The 16,178-nt window shown below is 59.4% G+C and overlaps 6 protein-coding genes across 6 annotated transcripts; 2 read left to right on the forward strand and 4 right to left on the reverse strand.

The window, feature by feature from the left end:
* Positions 1–503: 503 nt before the first annotated feature.
* BJ171DRAFT_310557 (isoprenoid synthase domain-containing protein) lies at positions 504–2,645 on the forward strand. The gene is made up of 3 exons (XM_053107088.1): positions 504–1,722; positions 1,969–2,142; positions 2,312–2,645. Exons 1-3 carry the CDS (start codon positions 628–630, stop codon positions 2,471–2,473), a joined length of 1,431 nt encoding a protein of 476 aa, XP_052969108.1. The 5' UTR covers positions 504–627; the 3' UTR covers positions 2,474–2,645.
* A 395-nt stretch (positions 2,646–3,040) lies between these two features.
* BJ171DRAFT_472998 (uncharacterized protein) lies at positions 3,041–4,693 on the reverse strand (the record flags this gene model as incomplete). The annotated part of the gene is made up of 1 exon (XM_053108682.1): positions 3,041–4,693. One exon carries the CDS (start codon positions 4,691–4,693, stop codon positions 3,041–3,043), a length of 1,653 nt encoding a protein of 550 aa, XP_052969109.1.
* A 1,375-nt stretch (positions 4,694–6,068) lies between these two features.
* BJ171DRAFT_558131 (vesicle transport protein) lies at positions 6,069–7,423 on the forward strand (the record flags this gene model as incomplete). The annotated part of the gene is made up of 5 exons (XM_053113132.1): positions 6,069–6,090; positions 6,350–6,441; positions 6,757–6,935; positions 7,171–7,252; positions 7,385–7,423. The coding sequence occupies 5 exons, from the start codon at positions 6,069–6,071 to the stop codon at positions 7,421–7,423; spliced, it is 414 nt and encodes a 137-aa protein (XP_052969110.1).
* Positions 7,424–7,697: 274 nt separating this feature from the next.
* BJ171DRAFT_495472 (putative 40S ribosomal protein S30) lies at positions 7,698–9,122 on the reverse strand. Its single transcript, XM_053110129.1, has 3 exons — positions 9,085–9,122; positions 8,204–8,297; positions 7,698–8,070 (listed from the first exon to the last, which is right to left on the reverse strand). Exons 1-3 carry the CDS (start codon positions 9,085–9,087, stop codon positions 7,973–7,975), a joined length of 195 nt encoding a protein of 64 aa, XP_052969111.1. The 5' UTR covers positions 9,088–9,122; the 3' UTR covers positions 7,698–7,972.
* Positions 9,123–9,347: 225 nt separating this feature from the next.
* BJ171DRAFT_495477 (band 7 family-domain-containing protein) lies at positions 9,348–11,232 on the reverse strand (the record flags this gene model as incomplete). Its single annotated transcript, XM_053110130.1, has 4 exons — positions 10,597–11,232; positions 10,298–10,372; positions 10,087–10,141; positions 9,348–9,960 (listed from the first exon to the last, which is right to left on the reverse strand). Coding segments are annotated over exons 1-4 (832 nt in total), but the record flags the coding sequence as incomplete, so codon positions are not given.
* A 967-nt stretch (positions 11,233–12,199) lies between these two features.
* Positions 12,200–15,135, reverse strand: BJ171DRAFT_310617 (uncharacterized protein). Its single transcript, XM_053107089.1, has one exon. It carries the CDS (start codon positions 14,864–14,866, stop codon positions 12,329–12,331), a length of 2,538 nt encoding a protein of 845 aa, XP_052969113.1. The 5' UTR covers positions 14,867–15,135; the 3' UTR covers positions 12,200–12,328.
* Between the last annotated feature and the right edge of the window lie 1,043 nt (positions 15,136–16,178).

The following is a 16,178-nucleotide window of genomic DNA, read 5'->3' on the forward strand; positions in this document are numbered from 1 at the left end:
CGCACACGGCTTTGCGCTGCCCTGGAGCCAACGGGATACTTCAGCGTGCGGATGGCCTGTATGGCCTCTCTGTGGGTCGAGTGGTGCTGATCGACCGCCTGGCTGAATGCCATCGATCGGTGTCTGCGCTCCTGTGCTGAACTTGGACGACGAGATGGTGCGGTCCTGGACCAACTCCGTGAGACAGACAGACGGCGAGAGATAGTTTGACCGGCTTGGTCGCTCTTGGCCGAGTGCACGATTCAAATCGAGCGTCTCGCTGCCGTCCAGCCTCCCTGCCCCTTCACTATGCCGTGCCCCCCCCTCTATGCCTGGCGCATCCGCTTCTTCTGCTGCATTATCCGCGCGCCGTGTCGTTCGCATGGCGCATCCGTTCTTCCGCCCGCTGTCGCTGCGGATTTGGCTGCGAGCGGCTGCGAGTGGCTGCGCAGCGAGCCCTACGCAGCCCTGCGCAACCCTACGCAGGGCCGCCCAAGGCAAGCGTTTTTTTCGTCTTGTGCAGAAAAGCAATCGGGCTGGCTTTGGCACCGCAAACTCCCCCATCTGCACGGTCTCCTCTGTGCTGCATCGCCCGGCCCTGCTCTCGACGGCAGTGTGTTCTCTCGTCCGCCACCGACCTCCCCCAACATGTCCATGTCCGGCTCGTTAAACCGGCTGGCGTCGCTCCAGCGATCGATTCACCACTCGCGGAGGGCCTTCCGATCCATCCGATGGCAATCCACCTCGGCCTCGACCGCCGCGTTTACCGCTCCGTCTGGCTCGGATGTGTCGCCGAAACCCAGCCCACTGTCTTTTGCATCCGTATCGTCCTTCTTTTCAACAAAAAAGCCATCCGATCCCCTCAACTGGAACCAGGCCGTGGCTGCAGCAGAGTCGCTTGTCCATGCCAAGGGCGGTTCGGTCATCAATCCCAAGGAGCTGCTCGGCCAGGATCTGGCCCTGATCACCGAAAACATCCGCAAGCTGCTCGGCTCGGGCCACCCCGTTCTCAACACCATCAGCAACTACTATTTCAACAAGCAGGGCAAGCACGTGCGTCCCATCCTGGTGCTGCTGATTGCCCAGGCAACATCGCTTGCCCCCAAGCTGCCCAACTGGAACGCCTACGACGAGCTGACCCTCAACAGCCCCATCTCTGAAACACCGCGGTCTTGCGAGGTGCAGTTCATTGGCGGATCAATGATCGCTCCCCAGCCGAACGACCTCAAGTCCTCGGTAGAAATCACCCCATCCAACCCGTCCCCGGATCTTCCTTCGATCTTGCCGTCCCAGCGCCGCCTGGCCGAAATCACCGAGATGATCCACACCGCGTCGCTTCTGCATGACGATGTGATCGACGACGCCATGACTCGCCGCTCGCAGCCCTCTGCCAACGCCCAGCACGGTAACAAGATGGCTATCCTGGCCGGCGACTTTCTCCTGGCTCGTGCCTCCGTGGCCCTGGCGCGCCTGCGAAACGTTCAGGTTGTGGAGTTGCTGGCGACCGTCATCTCAAACCTGGTGGAGGGCGAATTTATGCAGCTACGCAACACCAAGCTCCAGTCCGTCGATGGCGCCGATCGCTTGCTGTCCACGTTCGAGTATTACATGGAGAAAACCTATATGAAGACGGCCAGCCTGATCGCCAAGAGTTGCCAGGGCTCGGCCGTGCTTGGAGGATGCACCGTCGAGACGTCAGAGATTGCGTATCTCTACGGCAAGAACATTGGACTGGCGTTCCAGGTAAGCCTTGTCACGGCATGTGGATGTTTGCGCAGCCACCAGTGCGATGCTGTCCACTGGTGCCGAGCCGATTGCCGACCGCGGACCGTGGACCATGGACAGAGGCGGCGTTTCGCTGTTGCAGCCGCGCCTGACTGGTGAATGCCGATGCTGTTGCTGCGACGACCGCACATCCGCTCTGTTGGCCCCTGCTCGATGCCGGTGCTCCGACCTTACCCGGTTCAACCCATCGCCATCATTTCCCAGGTGGTCGATGACATTCTGGATTTTGTGGTTTCAGCTGACGAGCTCGGCAAGCCGGCCGGCGCCGACTTGAGCCTGGGCCTGGCCACTGCCCCTGTCCTCTACGCGGCCGAACAGTATCCCGAACTGTGGCCCCTGATCGAGCGAAAGTTTGAGAAGCCCGGTGATGTGCAAAAGGTAAGGAGGGGTCGCATAGATTCCATTTGGTCGATGGCCAGGGCTGCTGACGCCGAGACAGAGATCGAAGGCACAGCAATGTCGCTACCAATCCAAGTCAAGCCATCGACTCCTCCCCTGCCGTGACCACTCTGCTAACACACACATAATGCTGGGAAACATCAACCAGGCCCACGAACTGGTTCTCAAGAGCAACGGCATCCAGCGGGCACGAACCCTGGCGGCCGAGTACTGCGACAGCGCCATCCGCGAGATCTCCAAGTTGCCCTCGTCACCCGCGCGCGAGGCCCTCATCCAGATCACCCAGTCGGTGCTGACACGGAAAAAGTAGTCGAGGCAGGCCGCGGACAGAATGCAATCTACCTATCGATGACTCTATCAACCTCCACTCCACCCAACCCCCCCCCATTCTTACTCCAACCCAACCCCTGTAGTGGCGATGAATGAGTGAAGTGTAGGCGGGATCGCCGCGATTCCTGGGCACTGTCATGAACAGGAGCGTGCACGCAGGCGGCAGATCCGCCAAGGACTGCGGTCCCTGAGCCGGTCGGCTGATCGGATCGGACCAGCACAGGAAGGCAATCCCTCTAATATAGCTCCCATAAATACACACTCTCCTTATACAGCGAACTCATTCTGAAACGGAGCACACCCGTCTTGTTTGGCAGCGTAGTCTGTGATGGCCAGTGTTCAACAGGTCATGAGGGGTAGGACGATAACGGGAGGCGCATAGATATATATTCACGCACCGCGAGTCGCACCGCCTCGCTCTGTCGACTGCCCGTTGCTTACTGCTGCTGCTTCTGCTGCTGCTACTGCTACCATTGCTGTAGTGGCAGGTATAGCAGTAAGAGTCGCAGCAGCAGCAGCAGAGTGATCATCGCGATACCCGAGGAGACTAGGCAGCCGGACCCAGACGCGGCTGCATGACGACCCGATACTTGCAGTAAGTGGTGGCCGAGCCGTGGATCACCCAGATGTACAGCTCGCTAGCCGGATCCACAGAGTCGTCCTGGGGCGGTTCGATGTTTTCGGCCAGGGCCACGGACGGACAGTGAGACAGATCCAGGACCTCGAGTTTGGCATGGCGAGAGAGGATCTTGGGCACTGTCGCTGAGAGCTTGTAGCACTTTGCCACAAGCAAAGTATGCAGGTGCAGAGAGTGGAAGGCCAGGTCCTGGATGAGAACATCTGAGATTTGGTAGCAGCCACTCAGGTCCAGATACCGAAGATTGGGACAGGTCCGGATGAGGATTTGCAGGGCGTGCTCCGACAGATCGACATGCCCGGGCAGTGCCAGATGGGTGAGGCGAGCGCCGATGCGGGCAATGAGACTGAGGGCGTGGTTGGTGATGGCGGTGCCAGAGAGGCAGATCTCGGTGATATGGGGACAGAACGAGACCAGGGTGGCGACGGTTTCGTCGGTGACCCGAGCACAGTGGTATAGGCCGATGGATTTGAGGTTGGGGCATGCCCCGATGAGCGGAATGAGGTGCGAGTCTGTTATCCGTCGAGAGCCGCAGAAGAGCGATTGGGCCGGCGGTTCGTGTGGGGCCTGGACCGAGAGCTCGGGCAAGGGCCGACGCAGCCCGTCGACGGTCGACGGAGCCGGCAGGCCAACAGTCAGCGAAGTTACCAGCCGGCCGACTGGGGAGAGGCGACTGCTCCGCTTGCTCTTGGCGACTGGGGTCCTTTGGGGGACAAGTTGGTGGGTTGAGCTGGCCATGGACTCGAGTCGGGAGGCGGTTCGGGAGAGCGGCCCAGGCGAGGACGACCGAATCCGTAGCCGCCAGGAGTCATCGCCAAAGACCGAGGCCGACCGAGCCCCTCGTCGCTGCGGTGGAGAGCCGATTTCCTTGGTCAAGATCAAGCCCTCGATGGCATCGGCAAAGTGGGTGAACTGGACGAGCGACTCGAGCCGGGGATGTCGCCACAGGAATGGAGCCGCACAGCTGTGCCAGAGCAGCGAGACGAGGCTGCAGCGCTTGTGATCGCCCGGGGAGAGATGGGCCATGATCTCGATAACGATCTCGGCAGGTAGATGCAGCCAAGGACGGATTCGTCGCTTCGATCGGCGGTCGCTCGACGCATCGACCGAGCTGTCCACAGAGGTGCCGGCTCCAGCAGCAGCGGTATCTCTGGTGCGCTTGATCGGCACTGACGGGTGGCCTGCGATTGTTAATGGTCCGCTTGGATGTTGTGGGGCAGCATATCGTCCCGAGAATGATGTTGTGATCGATGCCTGTGCCGTTGCGGCTTCAGACGGATGTGGTCTCGCTGTCTGCGGTATCCTGGCCAGGGCTGCCCGCGATCTCTCGGGCCCGACAACAGCACCGGCCAAGTTCGGATATGCCACGGCTCCAGTCGAGGGGCTATTTGAGGGGCTTTTTGAGAATCCGAGCGATTGAGGTGAAGCCGGTGCCGAGAGAGAGACCATTTCCTCCTCCTGTATCGAGAGCATCTGCATAGAGTCCCACTCGGCCTTGCCGTTCTCGATTCCGGTCCAGTGGTCCCGCGGGGCGACAGCGTCCAATGACTGGGATTCGGCCATCCGAGACGCCAGACAAGGTTGTAAACTTGGGGATGTGGATGGTGTTGGCAAGAGGGAATGGACTTGGCAGCGATGGTCTTGACAGCGATGGAGGACGCTCGAGTCAGGCCTGCAAGCACAAGGCAGACGAGGGATCGGCCAGGGGAGCGATAGCGGTGATGCCGGGGATCGGAAACGGGAGCGGCTGGCCTGGGGGTGGGGATGTTGGGTGCAAGTCCGACCAGGGTGGCAGTCGCTGGTTGGAACAAGGCCGCTGCGACCAGGGTGGGCAAGCACACAGGCCGATTGTCGAGATCGACAGAAACCGACGAAGCGGGTGTGCAAGCACAGACGCAAGCGCAGGATGCGACCACAGGATGCGACCACAGGGTGCGAGCCCAGTATGCGAGCTCGGCGATATAAAGAGATGCAGGTCCAAGTATCGGCTTGCCAAGGACAGTCAACGGGCCGGAGAGCACTCTGGGCACGACGATGGGCACTGGAGTCGGAGGAAAGTCTGCGGCGCCGAGGACGGCCGAGGCTTATGAACGCCGGGATGGACGGAGAAGATGGTTTTCGGAGGAATTGCCGTCGGCAGTCAATCAGGACAGGAGCGCACCGGCGAGCGCACCGGCGAGCGCATCCGCGAACGAACGAACAATCAGCAGCCCGGATGGACCGCCGCATGGATCGGCCGCTCGCTTGTCGTCGTCGTCGTCGTCGTCGTCGTCGTCGCCGTCAGTTGCCGACGACACCACCCGAATCCATCCACCGCCCCATCCCCGGCCTTGGATCTCAAGTACGCTGTCGGACTGTGTGTCGGTCCCAAGGCAGGGCCGGCTCTGGGGGGCGAGTCTCGGCGCCGCTCGGAAATTTGCAGCATCGGCCAAGGACAGCATCGGCCAAGCATGGCCACGGCAGTGCGCACTACTGCATCGCTCGAGACGATGTGCGATTGATATCCCCACGGCCCCCGTCGATAACCCCACGGCCCCGGTTGATACCACCACGGCTTCGGTGGATGTCGGTTTCGGGCCGCCACTGACGGCTTTCCCCGTGTTGGCGCTGCCCCCTCCTTCGTGGCCCAAGACAGAAAAAAAAAAAAGGAAGCGCACCCGCCGCCTGCCTTTCCATCTGGACACTGCATCCATCCAACCAGCCAGCCAGCCAGGGCTGCCGCGGACGATCGCACCCTCCCCAGCGCCGCTCTCTCCGTCTGCCCGGACGCCTTTTCAAGAATCCAAGTTCAGTCTGGACACCCGGCCTCAAGCAGACCCTTGGTCATCCGCATCAGCACCAGCACCAGCATCGCATCAGCAACCATCCTCCCATCCTCGATCCAACACACCACCTCCTGGCAAACACACCTGTCTATCCATCCTGACCTCTTGCAACTATGTGGCTATCCGACATGCAAAGTAGGTGTTATTCGAGACCATTTTCCAATCTCGGAAGCCAGCGCCGACGACCCCACACAGGATCAAACCGAGGCCAAGCCGGACAGGAGAAGAGAGGGATGCAAGTCAAGCACCGATAACGATCGGCCCATGCCTTCTCCCTCTGGCCTGTGGAGCATATTATCCACTGGACCAGGCTCAATGGCCGAGGCGGCTGTTACGGTGCTCTACCGGATTCTAACATCGTATCCATCTCATCCCCCCCCTCAACGGCAAACAGAAATTGGCGTCGGCCTGACGGCAACCGGCCTGTTCTTTATGTTCTTGGGCGTACTGCTGTTTTTTGACTCGGGTCTACTGGCTATTGGCAACGTAAGTCGCCCCAGAAGCGAATCTATTCGACCGAGCCTCTCCCCCTCGCTATGGATTGATGTTGTGCTGGACAGTGGGGCTGCCGATGCAGGATAGCTACGGATGGGTGGTGTTCATAGATCTGCTTGTTGGTGTCGCATCGCAGCATCGCTCTCCTGGATCCAAGGCATCGCATTGCAGCATCGCATTGCAGCATCGCTCTCCCCTGGATCTTCACTGATATAAACTTCAACCTTTGCTTTGTCGTCTCGATCTCTGTCGGACTGGCACCCAACTTTTCATGTCGGGCCTGCGTCGGCGCATTCGCCCACACAGATCCTCTTCCTCTCGGGCTTGACGCTGGTCATTGGATTCAACAAGACCATTGCCTTTTTCATGAGGAAACAAAAGATTCTGGGAACGGTCTGCTTCATCGGAGGCATCTTCATTGTCTTTCTGAAATGGCCAGTCGTGGGCATGATGGTCGAGCTCTTTGGCTTCATTAACCTGTTCGGGTAAGCACTGTCGCGATGAACTCGAGCCACAGGTGGTCGACTCGGTGGTCGACTCGATGGCTCGGACCATTCCTTCGCTTGCAGTCTCGGGCACGGGATCCTGGGATATCACTTCGGCTGCCAGCCCGATGCAACTCGGTCCAGACTGGACTGGACTGGACTGGGTGTCCTGACCATGATCTGCGACATCTCTCGTTCCCCTTGCCCCTCTCCATCACTCTCTTTCTTTCTGCAGCGACTTTTTCCCTGTTGTCATCGGCTTCCTGAGGAAAATGCCAGTCATTGGCCCGATTCTGAATCTTCCGGGGATCGCTCAGGTGCGTCCGGGTTTGATACGAGGGGAGACTTTGAAGCCAAAATCTGGACCAGTGCCGGAACACTGACACTGCTGGTCTTGCCCTTGCACTTGCACTTGCACTTGCACTCGCTCCTTGCCATGCAACCCTCAGATCGTCAATCGCATCTCCGGCACACGATTGCCCGTTTGATCTCGGCAGCAGAGGACATTTCCCGCACAGGCCACGAGCCGAGGCGAGTCTGGCGCGGTCGACACCGAGATCGGCAGGCAAAATGTGCTCGACAGGAACAGGGATCACAGACGTCGGCACCAACGACTCCTCCAGCAGCCCAGTCGATTTGCGGATCTCGGACCCCGGCAGCCGTGCGTGGGTTATAGCATCTATCGAAAAACAGGCGTCACAGCCAAGCGAAAAAATATATATACATTGTTGCAACCGGGGGAACTGCCCGACCAACCACAGCCAATCCCGATGGTGTTCTGAATACGACGCATGCAGGGCGATGATCGAATCTCATGGCACAGATTCAGCCATTTGGATGGGTGCGTCGGGATCCAGAAAGAAACGACAGCCCCGGCTCAAAACAGGGTGGTATTCCGTTTCGTTTTGGGAACGCGCGGTAGAAGCAGAGCCTTCGCAATCGACTTTTATGCGCGCTGTAGTCTTTTTTGGTTTATTGAACATGCAAGCTACAAGTGGCGGAGAATCGAGTGGACATTCCCGGAAAGGACAACTTGTTTACTTGTCGCTGTTGTTGGGGTTCATCTTTCGCTTTCCGAAACCGGCAACAGCGTTGACGAAGCGGCGAGTGTACAAGAGACGCTTCTTGGCACGGCCTGGAATTGGAGGGACACCACGCACGGAGCAGCAATCAGCATCAACATCAACATCAGCATCAGCATCGTCTTCTTGCACAAATGCACGCAGACCGCTGGCCGCGCCAGGGCTGGGCTGGGTCGAGATACCCACCAGTGACCTTCTTCTTCTTGCCTTCCTGCTTGGCAACCTTGGGAGTTTGGCCCTTGACCTTACCGGCACGGGCGAGAGAACCGTGGACTTTACCCTGCGTTCATCCGAATCAATAGTAAGAGCTTGTTAATAATCAACTCACGTTCCAAGAAAGGAGGAGGATGTCTCCAGATACGTCTGCGTCCATCCGTCCGTCCGATTCATCGATCGCTCCCTGGATTCTTGGTTGCTGGTGTCCAAGAGTGCCGTGTGATTTTTGCTTCGTACACAGGCCCCAGCCCGGATGGGTGTTGACTCTCGAGCAGCCCACAAAGTGCTTCAAATCGGCGCCGTTCGAGCATCTTGAACAGCCAAAATTGTAGTCCCAGCTCAGCACGCCATCGAACTCGCAGGCTCCAAGGTCGGCAGGGCCAGCGAGCGGCGGTTCTCGTCGGAAGAGAGGCCGCGACAGCACAGACAAGTCTGGCCCGCTCAGAGGCCAGTGTCCGCGCGGCGCCTGCCAAACCACCGGAGCCAGAGAACGCCCAAAGGTTCGAAAGTCCAGTTCGCCAGAGAACGTCCAAGTGAATTGCCTCGATAACACAGGCGCCCTAAGAAGCCGTTGTTGATATCGCTGTTGTGGCTGCATCCGCTGGCGATGTTGAGTCGAGTCGAGTTTGTCCAGACGGCCAGAGTCGGGTCGAGTCGAGTCGAGTTGATACGGCTGCGCCAGCCAACCAAGGATCGGCAGCATATGGGCAGATGGACGGACGGATGGATGGGCAGATGGACGGATGGACGAATGGGCGGATGGGCGGATGGATGGATGGATGGATGGATGGATGGGCAGTGGGGCGTCCTCGGCAGAGACTCGAAATGCAGGCAATCCTAGAGATACTGACCATTGTGTAATAGAGTGAGTATCAAGTCGAATGCGTGGAGAGGGAGCTCATAACGGGCCGCCCTTCGGTGTGGCTCATATCTCTGCCGCCCACTGGCGAGCGAGGCGGCTGCTGACATAAGCCGCCTGTGGCTTACCGAGTCACGTGAACAAGCCATCCCGGATATTGAATGCCACACACACACACACATCCACGGTTGTCCGTCTCACACCGCAGAACAGCAGCAACAGCAGCAGGGAGGATCGGAGGCGTGCATCGGGGAGTGGGGGGCATGGTGGTTTTCATTTGATACAAGCAGACAAGCGCTGCGAAGAAAAAAAAAGGAAAGAATAAAGCATATTCTCAATGGCAGAGTCCAGCACCGAGGGCAGCATGGGTGGACAAGTATTAGAGCCGGGGGACCAGATCGAGCGAGGGGGTGAGGCAACAGGGCAAGCGACAAGCGCCAAGACGCACTCGATCAGAGACCAGGCCGAGGAGCAGCAAGGTCGCTTGAGCTCGTCGATCGCACGACCATCGCTCAGCCGGCATTCGCTGTTCTGCCGTCCGGTAACCAGTGGGATGGGCGTTGGAGGCAAGACGACGGCCAAGGCGTCGGCTGTTACTTCAGGTTCAGCAGGTAGTTGGCGCTGCTGCCACCCGCCTTGCTACCGCCGCTCGGCAGCCATGTGACGTTGCCGGAGGATGCCAGAGTGGCCGCAATGTCCTTGGAAGCATCAATGCGGCGAAGCTCGACCAAGCCAAGTCCGGCCTTCTGTAGCGACTGCGAGATGAGATCGGCCGCCGTCGATTCACCCTCGGCGCGGATGATGGCTGCCAGCTTCTCCTGCTCAGCCTTCTCGACAATGAAACGAGCGCGTTCAGCCTCCTGCTGGGCTGGAAAAAAACAATCCCGCAAGCAATCGAGCCGGGTTAGCCGTAAGCCAGCGTATTTGGTTACGCAAAGCCTCACACTGGTGCGACAGGATCATTTCAGAAGCTATATAGATCGGGAATGCATACCAATCTGCTTCTGCTCGACGGCCTGGGTAAACTCCTTGCCAAAAGTCAAGTGGGTCTATGGCAACCGAAGAAGCATGTGGCGCGTCAGTCCAGGGAAACTAGGCTATGTGGATGATGGCTCGACCGCAATCCGATTGGACGAGACCGAGCAGCTGGATCTCGCCTCGGGGCGGGATCATCGGGGCACGCTGGGCACCGTCAAGTAACTCACAATCGAGACATCTTCCAGGACCAGTCCGAACTCGGAGGCACGCTTGAGAAGATCTTCGCGGATACGCTGAGAGACCTGTCGATGCAAACCCGATGCAATGTCAGTCGACTGGGATCGGAGGGAGGAAGCCGGCACGATCGCAAGCAATCGACACAACCGGAATCGATCGGCATGGCTGCAGCTGCCACCAACAGAGCCGGAGCGAGCTATCAACCCAGCTACAGAGTTGGAGCCGGCGAGCCGGGCCGACCAGCCGATCGGTCCAGATCACCGCTCCTATCCGAGGCAGGAATGCTCACCAGTTCACGCTGGGTAATCAGCTCTCCGGCGTCAAACTGGGCAACGACGGCCTTGAGAACTTCGTTGCCGATCGAGGGCAAGACACGGTCGTCATAGTCGGTGCCGAGGCTCTGGTAGATCTTGGGGAGGCGCTCATAGTCCGGGCGATGGAGGACACGCAGAGTGAGCGAGATCATCTGCATGTCCTTGGATCCGGTTGTGGTCGAGATGTTGCGGGGTCGGGTACGGACATCAAAGTAGATGGCGCGCTGCCACCATGGGATCAGAAAGTGGGTGCCTTCGCCAACGACCGAAGGCAGGACACCGCGGGCACGATCAAAGAGAACCGCGCGATGACCGCCTTCGACGTTGTACATGGAGTACTGGACACCGCTGACGAGGGCGCCGATGGGGATGGCCCAGCGGGCCAGAGATTCCAGAACAGCGGCCATGATGCGTGAGTGGAGGATGAACGGATGTGCGTGAGGTGGCTGGTTCGGCTATGGCTTGGGGATGCGAGCGCAGGAAGGCCGTGGACACTGTCGATGCTGGATTTGCGGTCCAGGAGCAGTGGGCTACTGGGGCGGGCGGGTCGGTGTCCGAGGGTGGGCTGGCCGGCGCAGAGCTGGGATCTCAGGAGACGGCGTCGAGATTCCTGTTGCTTGGAGGAAAAAGCAAAAGCAGAGGCCAGAAATCGCCCCAGGACAAGCGGCGCGGCCGCAGGACGGCTGGTTCGAGTGCATTAGAAATGGGTCACGTGGCGTGCGTTGGCAACAGGGCGGACAACGTGACGCAATATGATTGGGAGGCCTGCGAAAGAAAGCATGTCTGCGTGGAGAGAGTGCTTGGAGAGAGTGCTTCGAGAGAGTGCCCGTGGTGAGCAGTGCCCGTGGAGGTGCAACCGATAGGCGCACGACCGCATGTTCTCTTGTCTTCGTTGGCGATCCAGCAGTACTGGTGCCGCGATGCGGGAGTGTGGTGCATTCCTTCGACCACTTCAGGCCATGACGGGCAATGTGCAGGTGTGTATTCAGGACAAGAAAAAAGCGACAGCCTTCACACAAACCAGGGTGTCCGGTCTCGTTCTGGGCGCTCAGATATCAGATGTCAAGTCGCAGAAGCTCAACAAACATGGACGGTACCCCTCGCTCGGACATGCACATGTGCAACAGAGGCAGGCAAACCGATAAGTAGACAGACGCAGGGCCAAATGCAAACGCAAACGGCGAGACCCCTATCTGCATTGTGTGATCCGGCTTGCAGAGAATTGTGCGCGGACCCCGGCAAACGAGCAGGAGCCCAGACACACGGTTCGATCGCTCCAGGGGGTTGCGTCTGCCAGACACGAGAGACCCATCCCACGCTCACGAGCAACCTCGGTCCACCAGGCGCCGAAGATGCTCCGGAATACAAGTAGGCAAGGGACCCATGTTCAAGCAAATCAAACAACTCCACTGCAATCGCGGGACACATGACAGAATAAATAGGCCGCATCACTGAGATGGGAGAGAGGGGGCGATAGGGCTAGTAGCTCGGGTGAAAGGGCAAGTGCGACGGGAGCGTGTAGCTGGGGTCTGGAAAGGAAATATTCAATAGAGAGGAGGGAATCCAAATGAGTTGCTGAGGCTTACTGAGCGCGGGACGGATACAAAGACCACGACATCCAGAGGGGAGGGGATCTGCCGCACCTTCCTCCATCGACGGCGAGCCCACATGGTCGCAGTAACGAGGTCGGACAGTTTCGTTCGCAGATCAGCACCAGAACCTACCCATGGCCCAGGATTGCTGATCAATTTGCATTTGCTGCATCTGGAGTGGGAGCTGGTCCGATGTTGAGAAGCGTCGCTGGGCTAGTATCTCTTGAGGATAGACAAAGTTGGGATCGAGCAGGGGCTGGCCCTGTGGCTGATGGAACATGGGGCTAGGTTGTTGTTGCTGCTGCTGTTGTTGTTGTTGTTGTTGTTGTTGTTGTTGGAGAGATGGTTGCAAAACAGTATCAGTGGGAAATGAGGGAGATGGGGTTATCATGTTAAGGTGGTGCGCTTGTTGTTGCTGCTGCTGTTGTTGTTGCTGCTGTTGGAGCATGTCATGGGCTTGCTGTGCCTCGCTAAAGCCGTTGGGCATGAGACCGGCTTGCTGAGCAGCGGCCATGACCGAGACTTGCGTCGGAAACATGGACAAAGTGGCGTTATCGGGAATGCCGCCGACGCCATAATGACTCTGTGCGCCATACATGGCCGGGTCGACGTCGGTGCCATTGGCTCCAGCAGCTCCAGTAGTGCTGCCGGGCAGCGGGGATACGATGGACGAGTTTTGCAGCGGCGAGGACGAGTGCATATGCATGCCCGAGTGCATGGCCGAGGCATGGCTGGGGGCCAAGGGCCGTGTGACTCGCGAGTCAGAGAAGGATCGTGGCCGGCCAACAATGGCCTTGGGCACATTGACGATGCTCTTGCGGCGGTTGGAGAGCGCCATGGGCGAAGGATAGGGAGCCACCTTGGGAGAGCCAAAGTTGTTGCCGCTCGCATCGACGGCCATGCCAGCCAGGGCGTTTGGATCGGTCGCTTCGCCAAAGGGCTTGGTCCCAGGCATCTCAGCAAGACCGGCTGACATGGGCTGATCGAGGAAGGAAATGATGGGCTGCGAATTGGCCATGTGGGCGGCTTGCTGGGCAGCAACCGACTGGCTAGGGTCGAGCGTGTTGGCAGGGGCAGGGGCGGCGGCATTGGGCGTGGAGGCAGCTTCGGCAGTCGCCGCCTCGGGGCCACGGGGAGGTGGACAGACCACCGACAGACCGTTGTGGCGGGCCTCGTTGCGGGACTTTGCGGCAGCCATCTCCTCCTGAAGGCGCTCGATCAGAGTGGCTTTCTTGCCAGTGTTGGGAAGACTGCGAACCTTAAGCAGCTCCTTCAGCTCGTTGACGGTCACGTCCTCGACATCGACCTTTTGGATATCTTCGTCGAGCAACTTCCATTTTTCCTCGTCGCTCAGCTTTTCTTTGCTTCGCACTCGGGGGATGGCGATTGGCAGTAGGATGGCGGTTTGGGCGTTGTTGGTGCCGAGCTGCGGACGGAAGGGGCTGACGAGAGAGACATCGTCCCCGGGCTTGGTGCCCAGGGGAGCAAGGTTGCTGGTGATCTTGAGGCTCTTTTTGCGGCCAGACAGCGAGGACTCGCCGTCGACAGCAGTGGGCGTATGGCCGTCGCCGGAGAGAGTGTTGCGATCGGCGGACACGCGGAGGGCGGACTCGATTGGGGAGGCAGAGGGTAAAGTCGATGGCTGGACAGAGCCGGGCATGGTCATGGCTCTGGGCCGGGTGGCGGCGGCACGAGCGCCAAGGGCCGACATGGAAACAGGAGCAGGATTATTGATGGCCGACATTGGGGTGGGGCCGTGTTGAGCAGGGAAAAGCGAGGGATGCATCGAAGTTTGTGACAGGAGAACGGCAGAACGTTCGTGAGGGTGCTGGTGGACATACATTTGCTCTGGATGGACAATACGTCCTTGTTCGTGCTGGGCCAGCTGCTGTTGCTGTTGCTGTTGCTGGAACACCTGCTGCTGGAAAGACTGCTGCTGGAAAGGCTGCATGGCACTGAACTGGCTCGAGGTGAAGTTGTTCAGGCCGCCTACAGTGCCAAGGGAAAACGATCGGGAGCGGGGCCCGCTAGTCGACGACATTGATATGGCGGGGTGCTGGGAAAGGTTAGGGTCATCCATGGGGTTAACCGGAACCGTCAGGGACGAGGGTGTGGTGGGTTGCTGGAGGGACTCCTGGGAGGCCATATAGTCGGAGCCGGCCTGCGAATAGGTGGGCTGACCATCGCTGATGCCGGACGGATAAGAGTCGGCCGACCAGCTCTCGATGGGTGGGTTGTTGGTGAGATCGTAGATGGTCTGGCTGTTGTCGAAGGAGGAGGTTTTGATCATGGGATGGAAAGCGGCCTGTTGGACGGCATGCTGGGCAGCTTGTTGGGCGTAGTGGGACTGATGCATGTCGATATACTGCTGCTGCTGCTGCTGCTGTTGCTGCAATTGGACTTGCTCGGCGTAGGAGTTACGGATGTCCATAGGCACGCCCCGGTGGTGGGCCTCCTGGGAGGGCAGGGTATCCATGGCGGGGTGAATGTGCTGGCGGGGACTTTGGTGAAACTCTGATGGCTGGCTCAGCTCAAAATTCTGGATTGTGCCGGGGTAATACGGTGAAGCTTGCAAGTGCTGCTCGACAGCGAGCTGCTGCTGGTGCTGCTGGTGCTGGATGTAGATATCGGATTGTGAAGCAGACCAATCCATAGTGTCGGGTTTGACGAGGTGGTTGGGTTATGGGGAGAGCAGTGGTTATGGACGAGCTTGGGCCGTCAATGGTATGGACTGCAAGGGCGAGCGGCGGTCAGCGACGGGGAGGTGGGGCTTGTGGACAGAGGAAAAAAAAAGGGGGGGGATTCTTCCTCTGCTAATAAGCTGGCCTCGAGCTGACGGATGGGCTGGCGATAGAATGTCGGATAAGGACCGATAGGACCCAGGAGTGTCGTCGAATGGTTCAGGGCTGAGCCGCGTCCTGGCGATATCGATACCGGCGGTGAGTCAGCGGAGGACGACGACACAGGGAGCTGGATGAAGGCGAAGCAGCAAGCGGGACGGAGGCAGTGAAAGCAGAAAGGGTGATCCAGCTGGATGGACGGGAGCGAACCAGCGAGGGATACCTGGGAAAGCTTGGGGGAGCCGAGACGGGAGCGAGGCGGGCGACAGGACCGACGGGAGCAGTTAAATAATGAAGCGGAAGAATAAGAGAGAGGGCCAAGATAAAACGGGCAGCGCAGGCGATGGGGGGGGCCGAGGGCAATATAGATAAGTCGGCGGCAGCAGCAGGAGACGGCGGATGGGGCAGGAAGGAAGAGCGGCGCACTCTGCAACAGGAGCCAAGGGCGAGGCGATTGGCGAGGCGATTGGCGAGGCGAGAAGTAAGAGTGCGAGCGAGGCGGCAGCGAGGAGCAGACGAGGCGCCGGCGAGAGCGCAGCGAGGCGGCTCATGGCGAGACGGGCGGGCGCTGCTTGTCCTGGGCGCCTGATGTTCAGGAGTCGACACGGACACACAACAGCGGGACGCAGACGACACCGGCGGACGCGTCGCTCCACCAATCGACGGCAGCGAGGGGCGTGACACAGGCGCGCTACAGCCACTGTTGCTGTGGGTGCGATTCTGCTGCAGCCGTCAGGCAATACAGCAGCAGTACAATGCGGCAGCACAACATCCCCGCAACACACAACACAGCGCACAACACACTCCCACAGCACCACACAGCATCACTGTGCCGTCGCACAACCGCCGCGGCAAATTTGCGCCGCTCCAATCGCCCATTTGTTGACGCGCGCGGAAATCTTGTGGTGGGGGAGGCGTCCTGGCTCGGTCTTGTCGTCCATGGCGCTCGCTGCCCCTCCCCGGCGAGTCTTCTGCTGCCCTGCGTGGCCTTGGCTGCCCTGTGACCGCCTGGGCTTCCCTCGGCCTCCTTCCTCCCCGAGATGCCGGTCGCTATAAATAGTCCGCCGGCATCAACAGACCGCATCGCCCACCCCCCACCACCACCTCCTCCTCCTCCTCGCTCTC

The sequence above is a fragment of the Polychytrium aggregatum genome (genome assembly GCF_025602895.1).
Source record: "Polychytrium aggregatum strain JEL109 chromosome Unknown BJ171scaffold_9, whole genome shotgun sequence".
Lineage (NCBI taxonomy): Eukaryota > Fungi > Chytridiomycota > Chytridiomycetes > Polychytriales > Polychytrium > Polychytrium aggregatum.

Coding starts and splice junctions, on each gene's coding strand:
- BJ171DRAFT_310617 (XM_053107089.1), bottom strand. CDS start 14,866: ATGGATTGGTCTGCTTCACAATCCGATATCTACATCCAGCACCAGCAG.
- BJ171DRAFT_310557 (XM_053107088.1), top strand. CDS start 628: ATGTCCATGTCCGGCTCGTTAAACCGGCTGGCGTCGCTCCAGCGATCG. Junction 1,723..1,968: donor ACATTGGACTGGCGTTCCAG/GTAAGCCTTGTC, acceptor ATCATTTCCCAG/GTGGTCGATGACATTCTGGA. Junction 2,143..2,311: donor AGCCCGGTGATGTGCAAAAG/GTAAGGAGGGGT, acceptor AACATCAACCAG/GCCCACGAACTGGTTCTCAA.
- BJ171DRAFT_495472 (XM_053110129.1), bottom strand. Junction 8,071..8,203: donor CAAGAAGAAGAAGGTCACTG/GTGGGTATCTCG, acceptor CTCCAATTCCAG/GCCGTGCCAAGAAGCGTCTC.